General features: G+C 40.1%; 2 protein-coding genes across 3 annotated transcripts; both read left to right on the top strand.

The window, feature by feature from the left end:
• The first annotated feature begins 3,479 nt into the window (after positions 1-3,479).
• LOC122017735 (type I inositol polyphosphate 5-phosphatase 8-like) lies at positions 3,480-6,922 on the top strand. Of its 2 annotated transcripts, none has more exons than XM_042575417.1 (11): positions 3,480-3,661; positions 4,002-4,062; positions 4,152-4,227; positions 4,301-4,378; positions 4,496-4,589; positions 4,690-4,794; positions 4,895-5,273; positions 5,332-5,525; positions 5,607-5,718; positions 5,814-5,962; positions 6,431-6,922. In XM_042575417.1, exons 2-11 carry the CDS (start codon positions 4,030-4,032, stop codon positions 6,663-6,665), a joined length of 1,455 nt encoding a protein of 484 aa, XP_042431351.1. In that variant the 5' UTR covers positions 3,480-3,661; positions 4,002-4,029; the 3' UTR covers positions 6,666-6,922. The 2 variants fall into 2 exon arrangements, with proteins under 2 accessions (XP_042431351.1, XP_042431350.1); XM_042575416.1 differs by having other exon boundaries at positions 4,298-4,378.
• Positions 6,923-13,561: 6,639 nt separating this feature from the next.
• LOC122013553 lies at positions 13,562-14,302 on the top strand. The gene is made up of 3 exons (XM_042569817.1): positions 13,562-13,654; positions 13,732-13,946; positions 14,020-14,302. Exons 1-3 carry the CDS (start codon positions 13,562-13,564, stop codon positions 14,300-14,302), a joined length of 591 nt encoding a protein of 196 aa, XP_042425751.1.
• Positions 14,303-24,919: the final 10,617 nt, after the last annotated feature.

Genomic DNA, 24,919 nt, shown 5'->3' with positions numbered 1-24,919 from the left:
CATCTAATGGATCCAGATCATCTACTAGAGTAGATGCCTTAGAGTAAAAAAAATTAAGATGTGAAGAATCGACTCTCACCATTAGAGAGAGAATTTTAAAAGGAGCGGCAATCCCGAATAAGATATGAGGAAATTAGACAGGAAATGCGAGAATTCATGGCTCAGATGAGTTAAACGCCGTATCATTTTGACTCTCAAGAGACTCTAGACATTCAGGACCATACTAAGTAGTAGATGACTTAGAGATGTGTTTGATCTTTTACTTTTCTTTTTTTATTTATCACTTATGAAATATGCAAAATATATCTATTATTTTTTTTATATTAGATGCATATCTAATTGTATTATATCAGAAACATTGTAAATATATTCTATATATTACCATTAACAAATATTCAAACTAATATTCATGTGTGTAGAATAATTTTCTATCCATATTGTTCATATTATTAAATTAAATATGTTAGTCATAATTCTATGTTCATTGTCTTATTAATAACCTATCGCATTACTACTAGCTATTCAAACTATTTTTGAAGTGGATTGCCTCACTAGGAGGTGTTGTATTTCGTATTATTAGATTTACATGTATTATACTTTAATTTGAGATGTATGGATATTTATTTTTGTTTTGTTGTTATATTAATTTGATGCTTGCTTAGATTACATTTGATACTTTCTATTTTTGTAAATATATCATTTTGTTGAATTTAATCTTTATGAATGTTATAATGTGTTATCTAATATGTATTTGTAAATGTTATATGTTATTTGTGAAAATGTGTAATGTGTATGTGATGGTGTCGATTGATATATATGTAAACAGGGGGAAAAGGCAAAAATAGATACTTGCGGTTGGAATTTTTTAAAAATTAGTGACAAAATTTTAAAATTTCATCGCTAATTAAAGACTGAAATTTTAAATTTTCATTACTGATTAGAGATAAATTTTTTATTTCTATGATTAGATATGAAATTTAAAAAGTTATGATAATTAGCGATGGACATTTAATATTTCATCTCTAATTAACTACGAAATATTAAACGTCCATCATAGAGATAGAATTTTAAAATTTCGTTGTCAGGTTTATATATAAAATTTTAAAATGTTACGATAATTAGCAACAAGCATTTAGTATTTTGTCTCTAATTAGTGACGGTATTTGATGATTCCATCTCTAATTAGTGACGATATTTTATTATTCCGCCGCTAAGTTTGGCTAAGTTATGATGACACCATTAACAATTTTTGCGATGAAATTAAATATTCCGTTGCTACTAGAGATGGAAAACATATATTAAAAGTAGCGACGAGATTAATAAACTTTCGCTTCTATTTTAGTGACGGGCTATTTAATTTTGTTGCTAAAGTTAGAGACGAATATATAATTTCGTCTCTAACAGTGATGGAATATTTAATTTCATCGTTAAATGATGTCAGTAATCAATTTCATAGTGACGGTAATAATCGGTAGCTAATTGATCGTTATATTCAATTAGAGATCGATTAGATTAGCGATGATAATTATTTGGGTAGTGGTTATCTTTCATATAAAATTAAATGTCTATGAGCCCAGATTATCTAGTCCGTTTTTTCATGTTTCCCTCATAGTCCTCTTTACAATTACGGTCGGATCGTGATTACAATCCAATCGCAATTGACTGCGATCCTTTCCTGGATTCACATTCCCACCTAGGTTATAATTTGGATCAAGACAGACGGTTGGAGGATGCCTAGAGGCCACCAACGGTGAATAGGTGGCCGGGCTGTCGAGCGTCGAGCGTCGAGCGTCGAGCGAGGGGCGGCCTCCAGACGACCTTCGACCATCTACTCTGACTCAAACTATATTCTGGGTGGGAATATGAACCCAAAAAGAGATCATAGTCAATTACGATCAAATTCTAATTACGATCCGATCATAATTACAAACGAAAAAAATTAAAAGTGGGCAAAGAATCTTGAATTGTTTGTCACGAAGGAAACACATTCTTGTAACGTACAATATTTCATACCAACCAGTACATAGTCACCATGCATGCATGTGAGCATCATTCAAGAGCCCTTATTCAAACATGCAATGCTAAAAGATTTGTAATTAGATCATGCATCCAACTTCTTCCACCTATCCTAATTATTGAACCACACACGGTAATGAATATAATATGAGATCCAATTAATTAAAATTTTCTTCTCTCAATAATTAAAATTTTCTCTTGATTGCACATGATGAGGGGTAGCAAACTTAGGCCACAAAGTTGGGTAGTAGGGCCTTCCCTCTGGTGAATTTATAATTAATCCTTTGTTCTAGGGCATTCATGATGCCACCATGTGTCCACAACGAAGCATTTCCCTTAGCACATTTGGTCATGATCACAATTGTTTTAAGTGGGGTGTGATTAGGTGCATAATTACGATAAAGGCGCGATTATCAAAGTCATAGACAAGAAGCCTCCAAATTAGGCCAGGAATTCTTATTATATTAACTATGTATTAATTCTTTACTAATTAATCATGTCCCTGAATGAATCTGTTGGAGACGACGAATTGAAGGCACTTTGGAGAATTAGGGTTAGAGATTCTCACCAGATAAGAAGATAAGGAAAAGAGAAGAAGGACCACTCTTAGCATTTTGTGTTTGGTGTCAAAAAATATTGGTGTTGGTATAAACGACACCAACTTTCCTTTTTCTTCTAATTATTAAGATTGATTTTGTTTTAATTAACCACTCTCAACTAACATGATTTGTTAATTGTAAAATGTGTGAATAACATTGAGTAAGTTATAGTAAAAAAAACTAGTATTATTATAAGACGTACAATAAATTAATTACACAATCGAAGAGTATATTGATATAAAAAATTTGAATTATGATTATTGAACGAGTCAATATATATAGTGAATTAAGTGTTTTTTTTCCTTAGACAAACAAAATGTTACCATATTTGGCAGGAGGGAAACACGATAGTGCGATTCTCCCCACTTCTCCTTTCGAAAAGTTAAAAAAAAAAATTAGGGTCGGAGGTTCTTGGAAGGTTGGCAAAGTGGAATACAGGCAGAAAAAGAGCTAATCTTGACCTTTCCATCACACATATGAAAAAAGTTTATCGGAAAAGAAGTTTTTATTTCTTTATTATTATTGTTCTTCTTATATTATATTATATCATATTATATATTTTGAAGAAAATTTATTATTCTAATCATGCTAAATTACTTCTATTCTTTATTTTATCTTCTCTTATTTCATAGGATCAACTTGACCCGTTTTACTTACAGATAGATCGGACCCGTTAACAGTAGTGCGAATGAAAACGTCTTGACCGTCCGATGAGATCGAATTCGATGCACGTGATCCGAATGGTACTTCTCCAGAGCAGTTTAAACTTTTATAGGGTCAATAATGTAATTTCATCCCAAGAAAATTGAAGGGGAAAAAAAAAGGAATAAAAAGCCTCTTCCTCGTGGGTTGCCAGACGACGAGAATACATCACCACCTTCGTCTTCATAAAAACACACTCACACACACACTCCGATCTCTCCTCCTCTCTCTCTCACTCTCGCTATCTAGTGGTTTGAAGGCTTCTCAGAAGGCGAGCAAAGCGAGAAAAAACCTTGACTCCAACCCCAAGCGATCACTTCTCTCCTCGGTTTATCCATTTGAAGGTAATTAAAGCTCCCTTGATAAATTACTCTTTCGTCAATGGCGGAAAGGATCCGCTTTGGTTTCTTTCTCCAACCTCTATGATTTCTGCGGAGGAAGCTAATTTCTTGACTTTTTGAGATTTAAGATCGATTTGTATAACGACTCTGACCGTGGACGCCATTTTCTCTGTTCAACGTTTCAAAAGCGAAATTAGAGGAAATACATGTCCTGGGTTTCTTCTTGTTTCTTCCTTCCTCTTCTCTGTAGTCACATCCGTATCAACTTTTAGCTTTCTACTATTCAACACTGCGTCATCTCGCAATAAAAATCATCCAGTTTTTTAATTTCTTCTACACGCAGGTCTACGTCTTCCTCCTCACCGGCATCGATGAGAACAGAGCCGACTCGAATGCCTCCAAAGGTGAGATCTTTCTCTCACAATTCAACTCCATACTCTCTAATTATTACTCTCAAACGCTATTAATCGAGTTAATTAATGGGTTGTCGCAGTCATCTTCTTGGCCGAAGACGGTTGTCTGCAAATGGCTCAACTTGAATAATCCGGAGTCGTACTGTGACCGCAACAGTAAGGCACTCCTCTGTTTTCGCAGTCATTCATTAAAAGGTGAAGCTTTTATGATTTCCGCCTCCAACAGCAGGCAATTTTGGGGTGATACAGAGGCGGAAGAGCTGTTCGGACAAGGACGGCAGCGTTCTAACCAGCAGCGAGTTGTCAGGTTCCCATCTCGAACCCAATCATAGCCCAACGCTAGCATTAATTTCACTTCTGCAACTTCAAAAGTTTTGATTTTTTTTTTCTTTTTTGTTTTTGGCGTCCTTTTATGGATTTATAGGTGGATGGTTGGTGGAGAGCTGTGAAAGCCTCGAACGCCCCTGTTTTGGGAAGGAGATGCCGGTTTGCTCCTCGCACGCCGTCGAGGGATTGCGGTGAGGCCTGCGTTATTGATCACAAAGGGCATTTTTTTGGAGTTGCTACTGAAATCATTAATGTGGAATTGAATATTGTTTAATTGATCGGGTGGAGCAGGGTGTTCGTGGGCACATGGAACGTGGGTGGGCGACCGCCCCACGGCGACCTCGACCTGAGAGATTGGCTCATCAGCACGCCTTCGCCGGACATCTACGTTCTCGGGTATTGCGATACTTATTGATGATTCGAGCTCAGCTAATGATTAATTGAATATTCTCACCTCGGTTTCCTAAAATATTGTTTTTTGGGGGGGAATTAACAGGTTTCAGGAGATCGTCCCTTTGAACGCCGGCAATGTCCTGGGGCCAGAGGACAGAGGCCCGGCGAACAGGTGGCTTGCCCTTATTCGACGGATGCTGAACCCAGAGATGCCAAATCCCTGCAGCTGCGCCTCCGGCGATCTCGACAGGGGGAGTATCAAACCCAGAGTCAGCTTCTCCGATTTGCTCTCGCTGGAGCTAGAAGAGCGAGACGACGACGGCCACGGCAGCGCTGGACAGGAGGTGTACTGCCTAGCGTCTAGCAAGCAGATGGTGGGCATCTTCCTCTGCGTGTGGGTCCGCGCCGGCATCGCCGACGCCATCACCAGTCTCAAAGTCTCCTGCGTAGGCAGAGGCATCATGGGTTACATGGGCAATAAGGTGAGTGAAATTTTCATCGATCTCCTTCCCAAAAATGTTCTCATCATATGCAATGCAGGGATCGATATCGATGAGCATGACTCTGCACGGAACAAGCTTCTGCTTCGTGTGCACGCACCTGGCGTCAGGAGAAAGGGACGGCGACGAGATTCGCCGGAACTCCGACGTGATGGAGATCATCAAGAGGACCAAATTCCTACATTCTCACAGGACTAATGCAGCACGAACCCCAGAAACTATCCTGAAGCACGAGTAATCAAGTTTTTTTTTTTTTTTCTCTTTTTCCCTTATGCATCAGAACCCATTAATATAGGTTAAAATTTGACCATGCAGCAAGATCATATGGCTTGGAGATCTCAACTATCGATTAATGGCTTCCAGTAGCATCGAGACACAAGCACTGTTGCAGAGGAACAATTGGCTGGCCTTGTTAGAGAGAGACCAGGTAATTAATTTATAATATTACTTAAGAGGAACGCATTAGTAAACTTAATTAGTTAATGCATATATAATTAAATTGGTGCAACATATTAATTGCAGCTACTGATAGAACAGAGAGATGGAGGTGTGTTTGCAGGGTGGGAAGAAGGAAGAATAAGCTTCCCTCCGACGTACAAATACAAGGCCAATTCTGACATCTACGCTGTTAATCCGGCCAAATCCAGAGAGAAAAGACGAATCCCTGCCTGGTAATTAACTCTCTAATCTTCCACGTATAATGAACTGATCTCTTTCATTAATTATCTCACTCCATGCCGATTAATTACTAATTAGGAAGTCTAAACGCTAGTTTGCTTAGGTAGCCGCATCATTGACTTTGAGTGTTTCCATTGATTTCCCGGTGTTGTTAGGTTTAAGGAATCAAATTAAGAGGTGAAAGGTGTCCAACCTTTCACAAATGTAGTTGAGCCGACCACTAGCTTTATTATAATGATTAATTAACCTGCAATAATCCTGGCTTAGTTGTACATGTGTATGTCTGAATACAATTGGAGTCTCGATCTGCCGCCATCTGTTCGTTAATTAACACACACACTTTCTCTCTCTCTTTTTCTAAAGAACTTTATCAAATAGATAAAAAGGGCGCCTTTTGTGAAATGTTTATGTTTAAGAGGAAAATAGATTAACGTTAATTAGCGTTAATTGCTATACAACAGGTGCGACCGTATCTTGTGGCGAGGGAAGGGGATGAAACAAATGTGGTACGTGAGAGGCGAGTCGCGGTTCTCCGACCACCGCCCAGTTTACTCCCTCTTCTCCGTGCAGCTCAACCAAGAAGTAGAGACAAGCAACGGGAGCTCTGCCGGGTCGTCGTCATGGGGGAAAGTGCAGGCTGAGGAGTTGTTCCTCGTAGCCCGAACTCAAAGCTGCATGGAAGCCAGCAGATACTAATTAATTCATTAACTAATCCTCCCCCCACGCAAAGTGCGCACCCATTTGCTTGAGCAGAAATCCACAGGAAGAGAGTGCAGAGAACTGGCGCTTCTGTCTGGGGCCACTTGGCTTTGGACTGCAGCCTTTGACCTCGCTAGCTAGCTGAGGCAATTCGACAAATACCTGGTGGGCCGGCAGCAGCCTTGACCAAGCGAAGACTGCAGCGTGCGCAGCATTCTTTTCAGGGATGCTCCGGGGCAATGATTGAGATGGTTGAGGGGATTGGAAGAGAAGCGGTGAAACACATGCAGGGACTGGTTTAATTAAGCTCTTTGCTCCAAATTACTGTTCGTCTTCAAATGTGGGATCGTGTGCAGGATGAGAGGGGCACAGCCCAACAGAGTGGAAGGGTTTGTCGGTGTTATTCTTTGTTGAAAAGCTGTGAGGAATAGATAGCTAGGTAGCTCGGGGATGAATGGTGGTGGGTCAGAGACGGCTTTTGCTTCGTCTCTACTACTGCTGATCAGCAACCACTGGATAAGATAACCGTGCAGACCTTTTTTAAGTCACGGATCGCGTTTGTTTATGTATAAATTTTAAGATGAATCTATGCGTGAAATAGAGAAAAATTACACACAATTACCGGCTCGAAGTTTTCTTGCATCTTAGATTTAGAAGCAAAATCAGCAATCATGATTTGGCATCACTGATACTAGGAAAATTCAGATGAAACTCCTACTAGAAAAAACGAAGGGAATCTACATCTTCATCTTGACAAACTACAAGTTACATTCGTGTTACCTTGATAATTACCAATAGACAATATATATATATATATATATATATATAATACGGTGTTATATATATATATATATATATATATAATACGGTGTATGATAGAGGGGTCGGATAATCGACATGGTCGAAAGTCAAGTCCATGTGACGGTCAGAAGTCAAGTCCACGAGGCGGTCAGAAGTCAAGTCCACGTGGTGGTCAGAGGTCAAGCCTTCGTGATGGTCAAAAGTTCGACCTACGTGGTGGTCAAAGGTCTAGAGTACAGGGCAGTCTGGGTCGAGCATAAGTGACATTCAGGGGTTAGGTCTACATGACGAGTAGGAACGCAAAAGGTAGGGCATACGGGTCAAGATAGGCGGACTAATGATTACAAGTCAGAACTTACAAGATAAGACAGGTAGAACAGGATACACGGATCAAGACGTACAGTTCAAGGTAAGCAGACTAAGGTTTACAGGTCGGAATTTACAAGACGAGACAGATAGACCAGGACGTACAGTCAAGGTAAGCGGACTAAGATTTACAGATCAGGATTTACAGGATGGGACATACAGATCAGGACGTACAGATCAGGGTAAGCGGACTAAGGTTTACAGGTCAGGATTTACAAGATGAGACATACAGACCAGGACGTACAGATCAAGGTAAACGGACTAAGGTTTACAGGTCAGAATTTACAAGACGAGACATGCAGAGCAGGGTATGTGGGCCAGGACGTATGATTTAGGACTTACAGGATAAAATACAGAGCAGGGCCTTGCATACGGGACGAGACCTAAGGAACGACAAGCGAAGGCCTCGATTGGCAGGGTGGTAAGCGCAGGTCTGGATTTATCGAAATTTACCGAATGACAAATGCAGGGCTGGATATACAGATTCGGATTTACGTGGCGACAAATACAAGCCAGGGAATGCGCCAGGGAATGCAAGTTTGTGTCCACAGGTCAAGAGTTGCAAGTACGAGGACCTAGTCCAGGGTTAATGGACCAGGGCGAGCACACACTATATGACAATTAAGCCAGAGAATCGTAACAACCTGTCAGAGAATAATCATCGCATGTCAAGGAATATGCTAAGGGTCTAGGGCTTATTGCCCACTAATCCCTCCTTAGACCTATAGGAAGATGTCATGTGTCATTCACCGCCAGACAAATCCTGACACTCGACATTCCTTGACACTCGTTAGACTCCAGAAGTACTCACTGCCATATAAAAAGGGAGACTTTTTCCTTACGCAGGTACACTCACACATCTTTTCACATTTCGTCCTTTACTTTTCGTCCTTTCGTTTCACTGTACTTCTGGGGAAAAAGTACCTGACTTAAGTATCGGAGGGCCTGATCCGGGGACTTTTTCCCTAGTTCTTGGTCTCTAATGACCTGGGGGCTTGTCTGAGTATGCACAGGGGACCTTTGCCTCATCGTCCCAGTCATCACACCTCGTCACTCACACGTGGGAATCTTTCCGGTAGGTACCAGGTCAACAAGGCGTCTCCACGATTTTCCGTCAATACTGAGGATAACACGGTCAGCCTCTGTCTCACTCAGCTTCTGGACAAAATCAATATATAATAAAAGGTTTTAAATTAAAAGCTAATTATTGCAATAGTCTTTCGCAAAATTTAACTAAGTTATTTCCCTTGCATACATGAAATTTCATTTGAACTTAGCTTTTCTACCTAATGAATCAAATAAGATTTATGATTTGATTAAGACGAGTCCAAACAAACTGAATCAATAATTCGTCGAGTGGATAATAATTTAATATTTAAAAACAAGCTACTATTGAAGAAATTTTGTGATCAGACAGGACGAGATTGCAACGTGAGCTCATATTATGTGCACACAATGGAAGTCAATGGACAGGGAAAGTCAAAGGGTACACGTAAGCGCATGATTGAATGGGGCGTCAATAATTAGATCCGAAAAATTTTAAATGGGCGGCGAGGCCGGCGCGACCGTGGACGTCGTTGGCCCATGTGGCACCAAATGCTAAGGCTGCTTAGGAAGCCACGTGACACATGTTGACAATAGAAGGTCAACCGGCTTGACTTCAAGGAGTTAACAACATCTTGATGAACATCAAATCAAATGGGGCTATTCTTTATATGGTGCACTGACACATTTGGTGGTCTCCGGACCCGAGTATCTCACCTCACTCATTATTTATTTTCTTGACTATCATGTTTATCTCTTTCATAATAGTCCTGATGTTGAGAGCGAGCGATTTTAATTTATTTTTTTATTACAGTAACACATTTGTTGGGGTCTGCTTGAATTTCCTTTTTTATATATATCTATGGATTCCGACGATAACATTTGGCGAAGTTAAAATTTATTTATTTAATCTTCTATATGTAACAATTTTTCCCTTAAATTAAAATAAAATAAATTCTCTCTTCTCTTATCTTTTAATTGCATGCATCAATAATTATGATGTTAATTTTTAAAAATCATCATCACAATAACTTAAATATACAAACTATCACTATACTAATTTTTAAAAATCAGCACCCTAGGTGGTGCTGATTTTTAACATGGTGCTGGAATTGGATCAACACCAAGGTGTTAAAGACCAATGCCAAGATGGTGTTGGCTTTAAAAACCAATACCAGATTAAAAATTAACACCATCTAGTGTTGATCTTTAAATACTTGCACTAAGTGAAAAACCAGCACCACCCACTAGGTGGTGTTGATCTTTAAAAATAGGTACTAGGTTAAAAACCTTCACCATTTATGTGACGTTTGGTTAAATGATGGGAATGACTATGAGTATGGATTTGATAGTAAGGTATAATGGGAATGAGAATGAAAATGAAACACACCTAGTTATATGAGTTTGGTTGATTCCCATAAATCTAGAAATCATTCCCAAATTATCATTTCCAAACCCACAATCCAAACACCATCTTTTACTATCATTCCATTTTCTCATTCCCAAATCCATCAACCAAACACCCCCTAGTGTTGGTTTTTAAAAATCAACACAAAGTTAAAAGTCAACATCACTTGGTGTTGGTCTTCAGCACCAAGGTAGTTCTGGTCTTTATAAATCAATACCAAATTAAAAACCACCTAGTGTAGCTCTTTAAAGACCAGCACCAGCCCCCAGGGCATAGTGTAGATGGTGGACGTATGACATTTCTGCGGTAATAGCTAATTGTCGATTTTCAGGAACTGATGATCTGAGGTTTACCCCATCATGCGCATAACTCCTGTGTACCTGTATTTACCTCCCTCAATATCCATGGAGCTGGCACTAGGGGTCGTTAATATGGCAGATCTATATTTTGTTTAAAAACCGACACCAGTACCATTTGCACCAAGATAGTGTTGGTCTTTAAAAACTAGCACCAAGATGATGTTAGTCTTTAAAAACCAGCACCAGATTAAAAACTAGCACTACTTGGTGCTGGTTTTAAAAGACTAGCACCCTAAGATTAGCACCTTGGTGCAAAGGGTGTTGGTCTTTAAAGACTAGCACCACCTTAGTTGGTGCTTATTTTTAAAGACCAACACCAATGCGACATCTTGGTGCTAGTCTTTAAAAATCAACATCACAACGATGACTGGTGTATATAAGCTGTGGTGTTATATGTATATAAAAATAGTACCCTACACACCCTTAGGTGAACTATCATGGGCAACATTCGACGTGGACGATCTGACGCGACTTCCTCTCTCATCTGTATGCAATAATTTTCTCTATTTCCTCTTAAATTAAAATAAAATTCTCACTTCTCTCCTTTAATTGCATGCAATAATAACTTTGGTGCTGATGTTTAAAAAACAACATCACAGCTTAAATACACTAGCCACCGCTATGGTGTTGATTTTTAAAGACCAGCACCAACCTAGTGTTGGTCTTTAAAGAGCACCAACCAAGGTGGTGCTCGTCTTAAAGACCAACACCAGTAACATGTGATGTTGGTTTCTAACCTGGTGTTCATTTTTAATCCATGCTTGTTTTTAAATATCAATACTATATTAGTGCTAGTTTTTAACCTGATGCAGATTTTAAAGATTTGCACCAAGATGGTGTTGGTCTTTAAAGACCAACTAATCCAGTGCTGGTTTTTAAAGACCAACATCACCTTTATGCTAGTCTTTAACACCTTAATGTTGGTTTTTAAAAAACAACACTAGGTTAAAACTAGCAAGTGCTAGTTTTTAAAGGTCAACACTAAGTGGTGCTGGTCTTTAAAAATTATCACCTTAAAGACAAGCATCACTTGGTGTTGATCTTTAAAAATCAGCACCGCAATAGTGACTTATGTATTTAAGGTGTGGTGTTGATTTTTAAAAACCTGCACCATAATTGTTGTATGTAATAAAAATAGAGAGAAAGATAATTTTATTTTAATTTAATAGGAAAAAGAAAAAAGTTATAGATAGATTTTGACCCATGTCGGATGTCACCTACGCTCAAATAAGAGTGTACAGATTATCATTTCTTTATATATATATATATATATATATATGATTGATTATGAGGTCAACCGTGTGGAGCATCTAAGATCAACATATGCCCTTTTATTACGGACCTCCTTATATAGGAGTACACGAGTCAACATAGTTTAGTGTAATCTGGGCCCTGTATTTGCACCATGCACACCCACGCGTGAGAGAGAGTCTCTCCCCATGCATTTATTCACATTCTCTATGCATGTAAATCAATATAAACTAACCAACATACCTTGAAACTATCAATGAGACTAAAATCCCATTCACAATAAAACTTCTATCCTCTTTTATCTCTTCTATTCAACAATCAACTTTACAATTAATTCTCTATATCCATTCAATTCAAATGAAAAAATACACCTCAATTTGCTCTTTAGAACCTCCAATCCCATAATATAGTCTTCATTACAAAAAGTTAACTCTTACCATAATGATCCAATGAATTCCTTTTAATTCTTCGACATTAATTTTTTATGTTCCAAATGAGGCTTAATTTTTCATAGATCACGATGCTTTGAAAATAGATCCTCAAGATTATAATGCAAGAAAAATTTCCTACGGAAAAAATTAGCTCCTTGTATATTAAGCTAGATCATAATGCATGAAAGAATTATTCATTCATTATTGATGCAAATGATACTCATACGCCATCTGGTTTAAACATAGCAATCCGGAAAATTAGATATTAGTAATTTTGCTTAAATAAATCAAAGGACAAAAGAGACTAACATAAAATAGTGTGAATAATTAGAAATTTAATGTTTGGATGATTTTAAATGTACATTATTTAATATTAAAATATTTTTAAGAATATCTAAAAATGGTATATTTATTTTTGTCAAGTATCATATTTTTAAAAGTTGTTTCTCAAATAAAAAATAATCTAGTGAGCAATAAAAATATTACCATATAAACAAAATTTATTTTAGATATGATAAATTCTTATTTTTCGCATAACTTTAAACAATTTAATTGTATTTTTTTTTAAAAATAATTACTTTCAAACTTGCTCAATACAATGAATTTATGTTACACCTTTAAAGAGGAAAAAAATGGAATGTACGCACGTTACCCATTGTTGATTTCTAAACATAAGCAATCTAATTGCTTAATACCTTTTTTTGAAAATTATTTATTGGGGAGTTCATCGATATGGATGTGCATATATATAGCAATAAATTGGATACCTTAATAATAATATAAAAAAATTGTAGTTTGCACAAGGAATTCATTTAATGTTGTTTCCTATTTTTTCCATCACATTTGTAAACAAAAAAAAAAAAAAATATTAACCCTATAAATATGTAAACTACACCAAATCATTGAATAAATAGTATGAAATTTTCTTCTTTCTATGCATATATCGTTGGCGTCAGAATCGCTCAACCAAATAAATCAAAGTATTATCAAAATCCAGCTCGTCTCCTATTTATTGCGCACTTATTGTGGATCTCCTCCAACGATATATATGCAACGCATTCACATAGGATATACAGGCCACAAATTCTTAGAATTCTCATCAGGTTTAATTTAAACCCTATTAGTCATTCTTCTTTCTCATTTTCTCTAAAATTTACATTCTGCAACTTCACATTTCCTTGTGGAAATCTCAGTGTTGAAGCCGGGATTTGATCCATTACCTCGCGAACAGCAATGGCCTTGGAGCAAAGTGGAAAGATCGGATCCTTTGTGACTATTCTAGGGTTCTTGTCCTTCATATTGGCTATTGTGGCAGAGAACAAAAAGGTTCCCTCTGTTATCTCTTGGAATTATATTCTTTAGTATTAAGGTTTAGCGTTTCATTTCGCGTATTCATTTTACAGCCTCCGTTTGGAACTCCAATTCAAGGAAAGGGCGTTGTGATCTGCAAATTCCCAAGCGATCCGACAGTGCTGGTCGGTTCTTTGTCAGTCGTTGCTCTAGTTTTTACGATCATCGGAGGGCACGTCGCTGTGTTCTTCAACTACAAAGGGAAGGCTGTTTCAAACAATGTCTTATTTGGCTACTCCACATTATTCGTATTCTTTGTGATCGCTGAGTGAGTTCTCTCTTCTTTCTTACTGTGTCGGCATCAATTCTGTAGTCACTAACTTGTTATCGTTTTGTTTCAGGATCGTGTCAACTCTAGCCTTTGCGTTCTTGATATGGACTGTCGTTTCTGAAGGCCTACACCGATCGCGCAACGTTCACTACGATCTCACGACGCAGTGTCCTACGGCGAAGACTGGCATGTTTGGCGGCGCAGCTTTTCTCGCCCTTGATGCGGCCATCTTGTGGCTTGTTTGCCTCATGCTGACTATGAACGTAAGAGCTGATCACTTTGAGGACGAGGAGGTTAAGAAGGGAGAGTATGGGCAGGCTTATGCTACTGAATTGGTTAGCCAAGGGGCTTAATTAGCAATACTAATTACGTGCATTTCTTTCTCTTTTAACATTTGTAATTACTAATTAGCGTTGTGTACTTGATTGTGCTATTTTTGAATTATCATTTTAATGAATAATGATAGATTGTATAATCTTATAATGCTTTTTTATTTCAATTATTACATTCATGATTTTAGTATGAATTTCTATATGTATTCTATTTTTATGTAAAATTTTATAGAAAATGAATATATATATTTTTTCTATTGTTAATTTGAACTTAAAATTTATCTCTAGTTCCTCCGTTTTGTTCCAGCTCTATAAGTTTGCCAATTCAACTTCCTTTATTTGATTGACCTTCCTTATGAGCTTTTAGTATTAAGTTTAGAAAGAGATGAATTTGCCCCGTGCAGTTGATACCTACATGTGTGCCTATTATAATAGATTTTATAGTCAATTTCCAATGGATTCGAAAATCCCACCCACTTAGGTGCCTGATCTCCGATCCCTATCCAAAGGATCATTGCACTGATTTATCTTCTTTCACAGTGTCTGGGCTGCTCTGAACTCATGACAAAGTGAAAATAAAAATCATTTTCAATGAAAACATTTATTTGTCAAATGATATAGGAAAGTATTAAAATGGATTTAGTCTATTCTATAGAAGACATCTTTTCTTGTTAAATGGAGCATCCAGTGGATGATGCCTCAAAATCCTTACATATCCCTGAAGAGAAAAGGTCTTATTTTTCTAAACTTCAGTATCCTGCGACAAAAAAAAAATGTCCAAGTGCCATTCAATCATCTACTGATATCAATAGATAATGCGGTGATAAAAGGGGACCCATCCGATACATGTTAATTATCGAGGTGGAAGTCAAAGTCAAGGTGGTTAACGTCAGAGTATCAAAAGGCTTACCTATAACGGATGGTCGGGACAATCAGTGTCCGATCGGTAAGAGACTACAACGATCGGTCGGATAATCAGTGTTCGAACGGGCCAGCCGTCTAGCTCGGATAATACGATAAGATCGCCAGAGGCTCAGTGCGGGATGACAGGACGCTGAGGAGACCGAAGAGCTTGTCTGATTGGGAGGGACAAAACAAGCTACTACACCCAGTCACCGCAAGGAAGAGCAGTTGAGACCGACAGAGCGGAGGAGTCGGCCGAGCGAATATCCCGCTCGGCCAAGCAGCAAGATCATTGCTATATCCCTCGATATCATTTTGGGAGATGGTGTCGCTAACACGAGGCATGGTCAACAGGCGGATCGTACGAGGGAAACTTCTACTGTCTTATCAGGGATATGCATGCCTTGTTAAAGTATAGTGTCAGAGGTATTTTCCTGACATGTTATTTCATAGAACACATTAGAGAATGTGTCAACGCCTCGAAGAGCGTGCACATCGCCACCAAGGCTCTATATAAAGGGGGGGGTCCAAGTATTGACGGAGGTACGCGTTATTCACTGTTTGTGCTTGTGTTACTGTTGCTTCGCTTTCCTCTACATTTTCGGTAACTGACTTGAGTGTCGGAGGACCAACGCCGGGGACCCCTTTCCTGGCTCGGTACTAACATTACTTGTTTTACAGAGCGGGACACGGTCTACATCTAGTCAATGCAGTAGCCACATCCTCAGTTTTTCACCCTCTCATTTTCGGATATGATCAATAGAAAAGAAAAATGATGAGGAGAATATCACAAGATGCCCCTCTTATCCATTAAGTTACGAATACTACTTTTCTCCTTCATTTGTGATATTATGATATTTCTATGTGATATAGGATGTTAAATGAGAATCTCGGGCTAGCGTAGAAGGTAAAGTGAAGGTAAGGTAGAGGTCTAATTAGGTCAAAGAAAGGTAGCGGTCAAAGGGTCACCCTTGGGTAGAGTTCATCCTCTCATCCAGCCCTAAGGCCCCTAATTCAAGGGTCGCTGGTCTAAGGGCCGATCCTGCCTGAGGACCAAGTATCTCAGTCCTAGGTACAGTTAATGACTTGATTGGATCTGACCAGCTTGAGATATTACTTTAGTGATTGGGGACCCGTTTTTAGTTGTGAGGACGCCCAACCGAAATGTTAGGTTGGTCCCTAGAAGTAAGTTTTTCTTTCTCTAGAAGACGAGCACTCCTGTTTATGGCAGGAAGGCCATAAAGACGTTTTGGGCCTGAGCGACTCTAAGAATTGGACTGTATCTCACTCAGAGCTCCAGACTCCTAGTATATATTCAAGCGACCCTAAGAATCAGACGATATTTCACTCACAACTCCAGACTCCCAGTATATATTCGAGCGACTCTAAGAATCGGATGATATTTCACTCAGACCTCTAGTCTTACCGCAAATGTATATCAAAGTAGTATAGAGTGAAAGCCAGCTTTACAAAGCTCAAGGCTCCATTATTATTCGCCTGGCTAGGTCAACGCCCAACCAAGATATATTCAGGGAATAACATTATCAGATAATCCTAACAACTTGTAAGAAAATAACAACCGTCTGTCAGAGAATATTCTTTTAAAATGATGCAGGTCTAGGGAACCTTCCTCGGAGGCGATTATGCTTTCCCTCAGCTGACACATTATAACAACATATTCCTTCAATCGTCTCCTTAATGATGTCAGTTATGAAATGGGTGCACACGAATAGCGGAAGATTCCTCAGACTAGCTATACACCTTCCAGGATGTATATACTTAGTTGCTCAATAACTTCTGATACCCGATATTCTCTATCATCTCATGGTTGTGAAGGTTATAGAGGTGATATATAAACAAGGGGTCCTTTCCAATGGCAAGGTATGCACACTTTGTTACACTAAGCGCGCATCCTACTGTTCATTACTGTTGCTCTAATTCCCGCCTGGGCATACACTAACTTGAGTGTTGGAAGACCTTCGCCATAGACTTCTTGCCTGGTTTTTGCCGTTGATATTCTGTTGGCGCGCTTTGAGTGTGTGTAGGAAGCCTAGTGCATCATTCAAGCATTTTCGATCCCACCTAGAGGTCTTCATCCGGTCAACGCCGTAGCCACCTATCCAGTGCGTCATCTCTAGCTTTCAAACAAGACAAATTTGGCGTCGTTTGTGGGAATCTTCGCCTGAATCTAAAACTCAGAGATGGAAGAAGTTGGATGACTCACCACCGTTACATTGACTCCAGAAGAGCTGGAAATGCCGATCAATGCTCAGGCATAAAAACTAGTGCAGTGGCAACAACAAGTAGTTATTAGTGGTACTCTGCCACCTAATCCCGTCACATCGACGACAGCGCATCAGAGGGAAAGGGGAGCTCGAGAGGGAGGTCCGGCCGAACGTCAACCCATTCCTCCAGCAGTCGGTTTGGATTCTCCTTATGTCCCGCCAACCCATCTACCTCCTGTGCCCCACTCCCTAATCGTGTGCCATTGGGTGCTCTTTCTGTTAGGACCAAAAGTAGCTAGAGGGGGGGGGGGGGGGGGGAATAGCTCGTCGCGTGCTCGTTGCTCGGTGTTGCTTGTTTCTTCAAGAATGCGCAGCGGAAAATACATAAACAAACGCAAACACGCTAACACTAGGAGTTTACTTGGTATCCACCTCCAACGGAGATGACTAATCCAAGGATCCACACCACGCACGCACCCTCCACTATGAAAACACTCCTTTTCGGTAACTACCGAGGGCGGAGAAGCCCTACAAGACTCTTAGTACAAGAAGAAGAAAGGGTAGTAAAGAATAAGCAAAAGCTTACAAGAAATGCAGTAAAAACCCTAGCTTCTTCTTCTTCTCGTTGCAACTCGCCTCTTGACTTGGATGAACCTCCAAGAACCTTCAAGAACTGGCGGTGAGGAGCTTTGAGAGCGCTGTGGAGAAGTTGGCGAAAGATCTGGAGTGAATCGGAGAAGAGATACCGCAGCCATCGCACGCCTGCAGCTTAAATCGACGCCAACGGTCGGAACCCGATCGATTCAAATGTTCCCAATCGATCGGGGAGGCTTTGGATCGATCCACAGATCGATCCAGAGCGCCTCTGTGCTCTAGGAAAAACGCCTGGATCGATCCACGGATCGATCCAACGCTTATCGCGCGAAGCAGCCGCGTCCCAATCGATCCACTGATCGATTGGGACATCTGGATCGATCCACGGATCGATCCAGAGGCTTTCTGTTCGCTGGGAAAAGCCTGGATCGATCCACTGATCGATCCAGCTCCTGGATCGATCCCCTGATCGATCCAGCACTTGGTTTTTGCCCAAAACCAAGTTCCAAGACTCCCAAACCAACATCCGGTCATTCTTGACCTGTTGGTACATCATGCCTAGCATCTGGTCACTCCTTTGACCTGCTAGGACTTCCCACCAAGTGTCTGGTCAATCCCTTTGACCCACTTGGACTTTTCTAGTCGTGCCAAGTATCCGGTCACTCCCTTGACCTACTTGGACTTCCACCAGATGTCTGGTCAACCTTGACCCATCTGGATTTCCTCATGCCAAGTATCCAGTCAATCCTTTGACCTACTTGGACTTCCCAACACCAGATGTCCGATCATCCTTGATCCATCTGAATTTTCCCTTGCCTGGATTCACTCACCAGGACTTTCACCTAGTTTCACTCACTAGGGTTTTCCATCTGCCTAGTTTCACTCACTAGGACTTTCCATCTGCCTAGCTTCACTCACTAGGACTTTCCATCTGCCTAGCTTCACTCACTAGGACTTTAACCTGGCTTCACTCACCAGGACTTTCACCTAGTTTCACTCACTAGGGTTTTCCATCTGCCTAGTTTCACTCACTAGGACTTTCCATCCGCCTAGCTTCACTCACTAGGACTTTCCATCTGCCTAGCTTCACTCACTAGGACTTTCACCTGGCTTCACTCACCAGGATTTTCTTCCTGCCTAACATCCCAGTTAGGACTTCCCAGTCAAGTATCCGGTCATCCTTGACCTACTTGACTCTTCTTCAATCAATATCTTATTGTCAAACATCAAAACCCAAACCAAGACTCAGCTTGGTTGACCAGGTCAACCTTGACCTGAGGGATGTTGCACCAACAATCTCCCCCTTTTTGATGTTTGACAATACCACAATAACACTTACAATCCCACATGTAAGTTAGGCTAATCCTATAGCCTCCTTCTTCATGCCACTAGGTAATGAACACATAAGTTAAGCTTTTCATTCTCCCCCTAAGAGGGCAAACTCCCTCTAGGTAATGAATACCTACCTTACTTCCATTCACAGGTCCTTTCATTCTCCCCCTATTGGCACACATCAACCCCCTACTGATAAAACACATCAACCCATCTTTGGGCACACATCAACCCATGCCCCAATTTTGGGTACACTTCAACAAATCCATTTGTTGAAAACTCTCCCCCTGAAGAGTTGCTCATCATTGGTTACAACTTCACTCGTTGAACCAACATGATAATGAAGGTCCCATACCCTTCATTTATCCTTAACTTCTTCCTCAATGTAGACAAATACCCAACCTTGAGCATTTTCTAACATCTTGAGTTCCCACTTGAAATAATGAGGATATCCACTCCCCATTTCAAGTTCAAAAGCTCGTCCATGAGCATTTTCTTTAAAGAAGGTTAACCACCTTCCAAGGTTCATGAAAAATAATTTTCATGCCTTTAAAGAGTCCCTCCCCCTAAAGACATGGTGGTAACTTCTGTCATTGCACCAACAATGACTTGGAATCCCTAAACCTTTAGGAAACCCAGATTTAGAAGTTTTGAGGTTCAAATGTTCAAAATTTGAAACAAACCTCAACCTAAACTTCAATGAAGTCTTCCTTAACCATTCCATCCTTGTTTTCAACACGAAAACACCCTTTTTATGTATACAAATGTATTTTAAGGGTTTGGAATGGTTACATAGACTAACCATGGTTCAAAGATGATGAAGTCAGGCCTTCCCAGCCAAAATCAGCAACTTGGATCGATTGGAGTTGGGATCCAATCGATTGAACCAATCGAATCGATCCACTGATCGATTCAGTATGTGTGGATCGATCCACTGATCGATCCAGCGAGCTTCTGCTCGCGAGATTTACCTTCTGAATCGATCCACGGATCGATTCAGGAACTCCAATCGATCCATGGATCGATCGGAGTTCTGATAGTTGCTGAAATTCCATTTCAGTCAACTTCAGAAACCCCTAGAAAATTCTACAAAAATCCAAAAATCATGAAATTTCGTGTAGACATTATTTAGGGCATACTTAATCATGGAAAAATAGTTTTCTATGAAAATACATCATATTTTCAAAGATTGACACAAACTTGAAAACTTGCAAAAACTTTAGTGTTTTCTTCAAGTTTGTGTCTAACTATTCAATGGTGATTACTATCAAAAGACAGCCTTCACCAAGGTTTTCCAAAAACATTTAAAAATATTTTCAAAACCAATATCCCATCATGTTCCTTGGGCATAATGCACATGACTTGTACATTAGCTTTCCCAATGATGGGAAAACACATAACTATGTGTTTTGATGAATTTAAAACTCAAAAGAATGCACTAAATCAACATCTTGAGTTTTGTTCATCATCCTAACATCTCACTTGTATCTAATGTGCACTGAAACACATACAAGTCATCTTATAGGTCTTTGTGAGATGTAAGATTTTGGTTTTGCCCTATTCTAGGGATCATGCATATCTATCTAGGCATTTTGAGAGGTAGACATCCACAAAGGATGTTACTTGTTGATTTACTTGTTAAACAAATGTCACTTGTTTATTCCACTTGTTGTAAACAAATGCCACTTGTTTAACTAATGCCATATGTCCTTAATTTTTAAGGAAATAAACATAATGCATGATAATGTTATGACATACATCAAAATAAAATAGCTTTCAAAAGAAAGATTCCTATAACTACATGATGTATGTATGGCATGACATGGTATTTTTGTATTTTTCATGATAAGTCATGAATGCAAAATACAAATAAGATAAAATATGATGTCATGGCATATTATGAGCAAACAATCATGGCAAGGTTTAGCATAAATAAAATATACCTAGATTACCTATCTAAGTATCGTTAATCTTAGCTAATCCTAAAACTTAAACCCTAGATTGCCCAAAGTGCTTCAAGAGAGTGCCAAAACCTAAATGGGCATTTCTAATTCTCTTGATTAATTTATGCCAATTGAAATTAAGCTTATCCTCAAATGTTGGCATATTCCATTTTTCCTCAAGAGTAATCACATAAATCAAGGCCCGGAGTGCCTTAAAATTTATAAGAGAATACCAAAATCTCAACTTGGGATTTCTCTAGGTTTTCCCAATTTATGCCTTTTTAAGATAAAATCAATTTTCCACCATTAGGCACATTTTACTCTTTCAAGGAGTAAATAATAATTCCATTTCATTTTCAAAGGTTAACAAAACCTTGAAAATGTTCCTTAGTGTCAATTTCCTCAAAGTTGGGTTAACTACCCTTCTAATCAGAGTTGACACTCTCTAACCCATCTATGGGGTAGAGAAGATGCTCTTAGGAACCCAACACCTATTGGTGCTCCTTGGATGCTTTAGGTACTCACTAGGGATAACTTCCTAGATACCTTCCTAGTAACCTTGTTGAGCTTCTTAGAAGCCTTGGTCACATTTCTAGGTCAACTCTAGGGATAGCCTCTCTTGTGACCTTGTTAGTGACTTTCTTAGACTTCTTAGAAGTCTTAGTCACTTTGGTTGCAAAGATACTTCTAGGATATCTTCCCTTGTATCTTGGACTTGACCTCTAGACTTAGGGTTTGTTCCATAGCTATATGGAACCCTATGATAACTAGGCACATCCGTTTTAGCTTTGGGTTTGTATCCCAAACCTCTATGACCATTGGATGACCTTTGTCTCCTAGACCTAGGCTATGCTCATTTGGCCTAATAAGATATTTTCCATCCTTCTTAGGGTCTTTTCCATTTTATCAAGTCTTGACCTCAAGACTTGATTTTCCATCACTAAGTCCTTAGTTTTTGGTTTTCCATTAAGTCCATGAGCATTTTTGTTTCTAGGCTTGTAGCTACAATCCTTAGAGTTCTTGCCTAGACTTTTACCTACATTCCTAGCCTTAGGTGTAGTAGTTTTGGCATGTAGGGCCACATGCTTTTCCTTAAAGCCCTCATGCTTCCTATTCTTATGGTAAATCGCATTAAAATGATAAAAATTAGAACTATCATGCTTTTTACCATAATGTAAAGGAGTAGGCTCAATAAATGTTACCTTCTTCTTTACCTTGGAGGCTCCCCCTTGACTAATGCCTCCTTGAGCCTTGACCATCTTCTTCCCCTTGAGGCATTGACTCCGGTAATGCCCTTTTTGATTGCAAGAGAAGCATATGATATGCTCCTTGCTCTTCTTTGTTCCGGGAATGGTCTCCTCAGGCTTCTCCTTGCCCTTTTGCGTCACTTGACCCTTCTTCTTGGCCAAGTTGGGACACTTGCTCTTGTAGTGCCCACTTTCCCTACACTCAAAACATATTATATGATTTTTATTTTTAATTGAAACATTTATACCTTCTTGTGTAGGGATGGCACTTGCTCCTCCATTTGCTATTTCTTGAATCTCGGAGGTGGCACCATCTTCTTCTTCTTCACTTGACCCGGATGTAGAAGCTTCTCCTTCTTCTTGATCCGGCGTCACCAAGGATTGCTCCCCCTCAATCCTAGAGGTGGAGGCTTCATCATCTTGAACATGAAACAAGGAGTATGCTCCCTCCTTGTTCCCTTCGTTGCATTCCCTTGAGGATGAAGCTTCTTGGATTTCCTCTTCTTCGGAGGTTGAGCATCTCTCAACCTCGGAGTCCTCCTCTTGATCTTGCTCCAAAGAGTCACCCTCTCTGGATTCTTCATGATCTTGTACAGTGGAGGGGATCTCTTTATGAAGCTTGTCCAATTTGCTCCATAGCTCCTTTGCATCTTCAAACTCTCCAATTTTGCAAAGGATGGTGCTTGGCAATAAATTGACCAAAAGCTTGGTCACTTTGTCATTTGCCTCGCACCTTTGGACTTGCTCCGGGCTCCATTTGCTTTTCTTTAGAACTTTGCCCTTTGAATTTCTTGGAGCCTTGAAGCCTTCCATTAGAGCAAACCATTGCTCTATCTCCATCATAAGAAAATTTTCGATTCTTGATTTCCAAGAATCGAAACTCGTAGAAGTGTATGGTGGAGCCACCCTTGTGTCAAATCCAAGCCCATCTTGGAATTGCATCTTGAAGTTGAGCTTGATAAAGTCTTGAACTTGAAGAATTTGCTCCAACTTCTTCACCCTCTAGCTTTTCTTGTTATGCTTGACCCTTCCGACGATGATTCCGGTGAAGAGCGGCCTTGCTCTGATACCACTTGATAGGACCAAAAGTAGCTAGAGGGGGGGGGGGGGGGGAATAGCTCGTCGCGTGCTCGTTGCTCGGTGTTGCTTGTTTCTTCAAGAATGCGCAGCGGAAAATACATAAACAAACGCAAACACGCTAACACTAGGAGTTTACTTGGTATCCACCTCCAACGGAGATGACTAATCCAAGGATCCACACCACGCACGCACCCTCCACTATGAAAACACTCCTTTTCGGTAACTACCGAGGGCGGAGAAGCCCTACAAGACTCTCAGTACAAGAAGAAGAAAGGGTAGTAAAGAATAAGCAAAAGCTTACAAGAAATGCAGTAAAAACCCTAGCTTCTTCTTCTTCTCGTTGCAACTCGCCTCTTGACTTGGATGAACCTCCAAGAACCTTCAAGAACTGGCGGTGAGGAGCTTTGAGAGCGCTGTGGAGAAGTTGGCGAAAGATCTGGAGTGAATCGGAGAAGAGATACTGCAGCCATCGCACGCCTGCAGCTTAAATCGACGCCAACGGTCGGAACCCGATCGATTCAAATGTTCCCAATCGATCGGGGAGGCTTTGGATCGATCCACAGATCGATCCGTGGCTCCTCTGGAAACACGCTGGATCGATCCACGGATCGATCCAACGCTTATCGCAGCGAAGCAGCATCGTCCATCCAGCGATCGATTGGGACATCTGAATCGATCCACGGATCGATCCGGAGGCTTCATTGGAAAGCCGGATCGATCCAGCGATCGATCCAGCTTGATCGATCCGATCGATCCGGCGCTGGTTTTTGCCCAAAACCAAGTTCCAAGACTCCCAAACCAACATCCGGTCAACCTTGACCCGTTGGTACATCATGCCTAGCATCTGGTCACTCCTTTGACCTGCTAGGACTTCCCACCAAGTGTCTGGTCAATCCCTTTGACCCACTTGGACTTTTCTAGTCGTGCCAAGTATCCGGTCACTCCCTTGACCTACTTGGACTTCCACCAGATGTCTGGTCAACCTTGACCCATCTGAATTTCCTCATGCCAAGTATCCAGTCAATCCTTTGACCTACTTGGACTTCCCAACACCAGATGTCCGATCATCCTTGATCCATCTGAATTTTCCCTTGCCTGGATTCACTCACCAGGACTTTCACCTAGTTTCACTCACTAGGGTTTTCCATCTGCCTAGTTTCACTCACTAGGACTTTCCATCTGCCTAGCTTCACTCACTAGGACTTTCCATCTGCCTAGCTTCACTCACCAGGACTTTCACCTAGTTTCACTCACTAGGGTTTTCCATCTGCCTAGTTTCACTCACTAGGACTTTCCATCTGCCTAGCTTCACTC

This window comes from Zingiber officinale, chromosome 8B, assembly GCF_018446385.1.
Source record: "Zingiber officinale cultivar Zhangliang chromosome 8B, Zo_v1.1, whole genome shotgun sequence".
NCBI lineage: Eukaryota > Viridiplantae > Streptophyta > Magnoliopsida > Zingiberales > Zingiberaceae > Zingiber > Zingiber officinale.
The sequence above is the reverse complement of the archived record's forward strand: the minus strand, read 5'-3'. Positions and strand labels throughout refer to the sequence as shown.